The 7,313-nt window shown below is 29.4% G+C and overlaps 1 protein-coding gene across 1 annotated transcript in view; it reads right to left on the bottom strand.

Annotated features, from left to right (window-relative positions):
- LOC101515011 (protein neprosin-like) overlaps positions 1 to 3,614 on the bottom strand; it is an 11,473-nt gene extending 7,859 nt beyond the window's left edge. The window contains exon 1 of the mRNA XM_004517005.3: positions 3,557 to 3,614. Coding sequence (XP_004517062.1) covers positions 3,557 to 3,614 — 58 coding nt within the window. The remainder of the gene's footprint in view (positions 1 to 3,556) is intronic.
- Between the last annotated feature and the right edge of the window lie 3,699 nt (positions 3,615 to 7,313).

The raw sequence follows: 7,313 nt of genomic DNA, 5'->3' as shown, positions 1-7,313 counted from the left end.
ATTGTGTCATGTTAATTAGCATATCAAATTAAGTTAATTGACTTTTGACATGTTTTGCCTTCAATATATTTATTATATATCCTTAGATATTACGGTCGATTCTTGTGAGTGGTTTAGATACTAGTTCATTTATCTACCAGAAAATTTTGGATACAAAATTTCTTAAATGAGAAAATAATTTTAACATCCTAAATTTTATAATAAATTATTTTATCAATTAAGACTTTAAATAATTAAAATTTGATACTAAAAATATTTTGAAATATATATAAATAATTTTTGTGATTAATTTTCTTCATATGTGTACTTACTATAGTGTCATAATTTTATACATTTAATGAGTAATATAATTTATAAATATTATATAAGTACTTTTATAATATTTAGCGTAAGTATTTAAAAAAAATAAAATTTAAGTGTTTTTACGTGTGTTGGTAATGAAAGTAATATTTTATTATGTATTTGCAATATGTTAAATAAGCACATTGTTGTATTTAATTATTTTTAACTATATCTTATTTTGATTATTTATTTTATAATTAATTATCTTGAATATATCGAGAATATTTTATAACATATTTTTAAAAAGTTAAATACTTTAATTAATCTATTTTGCAAAATATTAATTTTGAAATATTTAATAAAATTGTGCTTAATTTTCTTTATATATTTGTTTGTCATGGTGTGTCCCACTCTATTTTGTTTTCATTTTGTTCTTCATTCACTAAAGAGTAATTTAGAATTATTTTTTACTCAAAATTATTCCTTTGTATAATTTTTCTTTTTCATCTTTTATTTTAGGCTCTCACGTAGATTATGTTTTTCTCTCGCATTTTTCTTTGGCTCGTCTTCAATGTGTGGCATTATTTGTGGTCTTTGTGTGGCTTTTTTTCCCTCCATTTTGTGCAGTGTTTTCGATTCATATTTTCCATTTTCTTTATAATAATTTGGTAGTCAACGTTGTAGATTTGAAGGCATGAATATTTAAGTTACTTTGATTATGTCAAGACATTTGTAGTGATATAACCTTGATTTAAGTGTTCTGTTGATAGAAGAAAATTATACCTATGGTTTAAAATATCGATTTCGATAATAAAATAAATTAAACTAGTTAAAGTATGATTTTTTGGTTTAAAAGATAAACTTGCGGTAAAAAGTGAAATTTTATGATGAAAACTATGTTTTATTTCTAAAGTTGTTATCTTTTGAAGAACCATACGGTTTAGTCAATGTCTTAAGTATTTTCCAGTAGAAACTACTTTTGATTTGAAGTTTAACCTTTTGATAAAAATAATTAATGAAAAACATTTTCTAAACCAGTAGAAACAATGTCTTATGAAAATTACATTTTGCCTATGTTTCAATTCTTGAATGAAAAACATTTACTTTGAAGTTAAAGTTTTATTTTTAGTGATTAAAAAAAAATGAGTGAGTTGTTTAGTAAAATGAGTGACTTCATCTCGTTATGTGTTCTATTTACTGCACACTCAATCAAATTATTAGTGCAATAAATTATTTTCACAAAGTATCTTTGTTAACATGAAAACCACAAAGTGAAAATGTTCAAAGGACCGACTTGGTTCCAAAAATCTTTATTTCGGGACTTCCAAGAAGACCACACAATTGAATGTTAGACCATAATCAAACCTAGCGTATTCTTAATTCCCTCTACAAGAGTTTCAACCACTGCAAAAAGACAAGCTAGATCATGAGGCAACACTAACTCCCAGCATAACCATCATAATTTTATATACCACACCTGCAAGACCAGATCACAAGTAATAAAAAATTGAGTAGTTGATTCCATTCGCTCCCCAAAAAACAAACAAGACATATCAGTAAGGTCAACAATAACCTTTTGTCTACGAGAATCCTATCCTGAAGTAATTTCCACTAGAAGAGCATAACCTATAGAAGGGCCTAACTCTTCCAAATCTTTTCCAAGACTTGGTATCCTCCTCTGATAGAGCATTTCTATTATGGGAATTACTTACACGCAAGAAGTAACCCGAACTAACAAAAGAGAGATAAAATATAACGGTCAACACCTTCATAAAAGAGAGATAAAATATAACGGTACTATTCAAAACCAAATTAATAAGGACCACCCTACAACCAAGACCAATATACCTATAACTATGTGATTCCAACTAGTTAGCAATTAAACGAATTAATGGTGCCCAATTTCATTCCCTATGAGGGTTATCCCCTATTGGTAAACGAAGATACTTAAACTAGAGAGACCCAACTTTACAATTTAGGAAACTTTATGCGATCCCCAAAAATGTGTACCCCACATTTACCCCAATTTTTTTTGTAAAGTTCATTCAAAGACCTAAGACTACCTCAAAACTTTAGAGAATCGTCCTACGAGTGCACCAGTTCTCCACCATTCATTCACCCAAGAAAAGAGTATCAACCACATGCTACATATGAGAAACAACTAGACCCGAATTTCCCACCTTTTACGAAAAATAATTAAGAGCCTCTGCTTTATAAACGATGCAGTTGGACCCTTAAATACAAGGGGAAATATGAACGGGAAGTGTATTTATCTTAGGATTGCAATAAATCGCGATTCACCATTATTTTCTATTAACATAAGATGTCCAATTTCTGGAACCATTATTCAAATAGAAGTGAAATCAAACTTCAAATACAGGGGATGGATTGTAACTAGTTTTGTGATTTTTTCAAAGGTGATCCTCCCAGTATATTCTTATTATTTTTTTAAAAAGATTTCTCCGGGATAAAATTCAAATTCTATGTCAAGTTCACTATTTCACTTTTCTTAGATACGACCCTATTGAATGCAATCCTTCCTATTCTAAAAAGTTTGTTCTCTTTTATAGCATTTCCTCTCTTAACTAATTACTAATTACAAGATGGCTTTCTAGAAAGTTAATTGTAACTTCCATCTCATTTAATATTGTTCTAGTCATTTCTTGAAAGGATCTATTCTTTCTTTCTATAACTCCATTTTGTTGTGGTGTTCTAGGAGAGGAGAAGTTATGTGAGATTCCATTCTCATCACAAAAACTTTCAAAAAACTTGTTTTCAAATTCTCCCCCATAATAACTTCTAATATTTTTCATTCATTACTTGTTTTCAAAATGCACTAAACACTTTGTGGCAGTCATCATTATTTCTTAAGAATAATAACATAATCGAATAAAAATAAATAGAATCATCAACATGAAATTAACATTATAAAACGAAACTCAAGGTCTTGCAGAAATTCTGAAAAGTGGATTAATTTAAGAAATTAGTCTTCCATCGAAAATGTTTTATTTATCCATGAAAAGAAAAATTTGAGTATCTGTATATGAGTACCTGATGAATCTTCATCATATCCATATTTTTCATTGTTTTTAGTCTTATTTATCTTTTATTTATTAGTTAATTTAAGGAGTTATTTGATATATTTTATTTCTTTGCTTTAATGAAATGTTTATATTCTTATTCCCTTGATTAAGTAGAGATTTTTCAGAGTTTTGCTTTGTTTCTTTGTTTTAATGCGGTGTTGAATTTTAGTGAGAAATCAACATGATGTTACTGTTGATCTGCTCCCCGGGTGCACCCCAAGCGCATTTCACGCTGATGTCACTGTCCATTCGCGCCTAAAGCGCGCGACGCACATCATAAAACGCAATCCTTGAGTTCGACACTCGGTACTACCAGTACATTTGTTGAAACGCTATAAATACTAAAATATATAGTACTTGAATTTGGGCTCTAAAAGCTATAGGGAGAAAAACAAGTGGTTCGATACTAACTATTATTACAAACAAAAAAAACTCAAGCCACGTAATCAGTAGTTTAGACCCCATAAAATGATCCCATAACTACTATTTCTCTTTTCTTAGTCACGCCCCTCTCTTAACTAATTACTAACAAGATGGCTTTTTATACATTTCCTCTTAAAATGATCCCGTAATGTAGGCAAATTTTTTCAACCTTCATTACCCCAACAAATGTAGATTCAATACGCCTAATAAAACATGGTTACTTTGGAGGAACATTTGATATCATCTTATATTTCTAAACAGTAAAATATACCAAAATGAACATCAAGGATTATTGGCTACTGCACTTTCGAGGAGTGTTGGTCCACTCTCTTTGGAGATTATCTTTTTTTTTTTTTAGTGCAATATGAGAAGCTAGATCATTGTCAATACAAGTGTTAGTTGAGGCAAACAGATCATAGAAGTAGTTACGTTTATGTTGCTCAATTTTATTTTGCCTATCAAGTGTTGTTGGGTTTGTTTTCTTTTTCTGTTTTTTGTATGGAAAATTTTATAGGTTTGTTGTTACAGATTTTTTTTTTGACTTACAAACAATATTCATTCATTGTTATTAAAAGAGTACATCATTCGAGAACAACACAAACACATATTTGTTAAAAACGAAAAAAATAATACTTGAACAAATTCACAAGACAAATTAATTGCATATAACAGTAAAATGTCTGCAAATTTGACATAATGAAAGAGATCGGAATACTCATCTATTCGAATTTGCAACGTTAAGGACGGTGAAATCATTGATTGAATCTGTCTGATTTGAATCAAAATTAATTTGAATAAAATGAACACGACATCTGTATTGAAAAACAAAACGTCTCATTTAATAGACGAGAATGTCACACTTAATTGACGAAGAAAACAATGTAGGAATTGTCATTAAAGATAATGAACAATGGTTTATGTTTTTTCATTTTTATTTATTACTTATTAATGTTTTTATTCAATTATTTTAATTAAAAAAAATAATCAAAGTCAAGTACATAAAATAAGCCAAATTATTAAAATATGATGACACAATGTTCCACATCAGGGATTTTTTGTAGTTAAATTTTGTGAATGACTAAAAGTTAAAATCTAAAATAATAAGAGATGAAATCTAAAAATTAAATTTAGAGAGATTAAAATCATATTCATCTCAAATTATTGAAACCAAGAATACTACTAATCCTTAAATTAACATCCATTTAGAAAGACACTTTCAACATCTATTTGAAATAATGTAATGTTATTATAAGCGGAAAAATGGAGTAGGATACAAATTGCCTCAAAGCTGACCAACACCTTGTTCATTGTAACCTTGTGCAACAAGTCTGACCTTGTTTCTAAAAACTTCTACCTTTTCACTTAACTTATTTATGAAAACCCATTTGGTTCCAATAATATTTTTCTTGGGTATAGGTACTAGATCCCAAACATCATTTTTTGAAAATTTAATCAACTTTTCTTGTATTGCAGGGATCCATCCATCATCTATCAATGTTTCATCAACAAAGGTATGTTTAATTGATGATAGTAGACCAAACAAGGTTGTGTCATTCAGTGATGATCTAATCTTTGGAGGAGCATTATAATTTCCAATAATCATATTTTTTGGATGGGATAACTTCTACTTCCATCCAGTTCTGACTTCTGAGTTATTTTGACTGCTTCTGAATTGGTCATATTCCTCTGACTTACTTGCATCCTCTGATTGTTTGGGTTCTTTTGGTTTGTCTGCATTTGCTTCCTTTGGTTCTAGTAAACTTGTGGTATCCTCAACTTGCTTTGACTTTTTAAGGTCAAGTTATTTCTCATCAACTTTAACATGTCTTGACTCCTCCATAATCTAAGTTCTCTATTAAACATTCTATAAGCTTTTGATCTTTCAAATTTGCCAATATTGTCTTTAGTGTTTAACATATAACAAATACAACCAAATTTATTTAAAGTAAGAGATATTTAGCTTTTTACCCTTCCATAATTCATATGGTGTTTTATTCAATATGGGCCTAATTAAATTATATTTTGAATATAACATGCAATGTTAATTGCTTATGTCTAGAAAGTTTTTGTAACTTCCATCTCATTTAATATTGTTCTAGCCATTTCTTGAAGGGATCTATTCTTTCTTTCTTAACTCCATTTTGTTGTGGTGTGCTAGGAGATGATAAGTTTTGTGAGATTCCATTCTCATCACAAGAACTTTCAAAAAACTTGTTTTCAAATTCTCCTCCATGATCACTTCTAACATTTTTCATTCATTACTTGTTTTTAAAATGCAATAAACACTTTGTGGCAGTCATCATTATTTCTTAAGAATAATAATATAATCGAATAAAAAGAAATAGAATCATCAACATGAAATTAACATTATAAAATGAACCTCAAGGTCTTGCTGAAATTCTGAAAAGTGGATTAATTTGAGAAATTAGTCTTCCATCGAAAATGTTTTATTGAAAACTTTGAGTATCTGTATATGAGTACCTGATGGCTCTTCATCATATGCACATTTTTCATTGTTTTTAGTCTTATTTATCTTTTGTTCATTAGTTACTTTAAGGAGTTATTTGATATATCTTATTAATTTTATTTCTTTGCTTTAATGAAATATTTATGTTCTTATTTCCTTGATTAAGTAGAGGTTTTTCGGAGTTTTGCGTTGTTTCTTTGTTTTAATACGGTGCTGAATTTTGGTGAGAAATCAACATGACATATGTGGAGTATTTCAGCCATATCTGGAGTTTAAATGTCTAATTGGAGTCAAACAAAATGCAAATGAAATATATGATCCATAGCTACAACTGTCATGAAGACCCCAAAACCTAACTCGGACTCAAAAGAGGAGACACATTCACTAAACTCTAGAAATAAGATATTGCGCGCCCCAAGCACATTTCACGCTGATGTTACTGTATCCGCGCCCCGGGTACACCCCAAGCGCATTTCACGCTGATGTCACTGTTTATTCGCGCCTAAAGCGCGCAACGCACAACATAACACATTAAAACACGCCTAATGCTTTTTATTGCTCGATCAACATTAAAATGTTCTACGATTTATATTTTGAAACGGAAGTGGACTTTACGAATGTTTGAGATGAGAACTTCATGAATTTGTAGTCATGTGATAAATGCAGGTCATGAAACCAATTAAATTAGTTGCAAAGACAATAATTTAAAAGAGAATTCTTGTACGGTAAGACTTAATTCTAATCTTAAATCCACTAGAATTAGGGGTTACTTTGGAATTAAAGGTTCTGTCACTAAGATATTAGGGCAAGAATAATCAAGAGAATTCGGTAATAACTCAATAAAGGAATTCAGTAACTAGGATCCAATTAGACACCAAGGTTGGATTCGAAGTGAAACTCATCCCTAACATTTTTCTTATTATAAATGATCAATTTTATTACTATTGTTAATTTTAAATATAATTTCAATTAATCCGGGAACATTTTATTCAATTTTAGTGATTAAATATAATTCGATAGTAAAACGCAATCCTTGAGTTCGACACTCGGTACTACCT

The sequence above is a fragment of the Cicer arietinum genome, chromosome 7, assembly GCF_000331145.2.
Source record: "Cicer arietinum cultivar CDC Frontier isolate Library 1 chromosome 7, Cicar.CDCFrontier_v2.0, whole genome shotgun sequence".
Taxonomy (NCBI): Eukaryota; Viridiplantae; Streptophyta; class Magnoliopsida; order Fabales; family Fabaceae; genus Cicer; species Cicer arietinum.
This window is presented reverse-complemented; position numbering and strand designations above follow the sequence as displayed.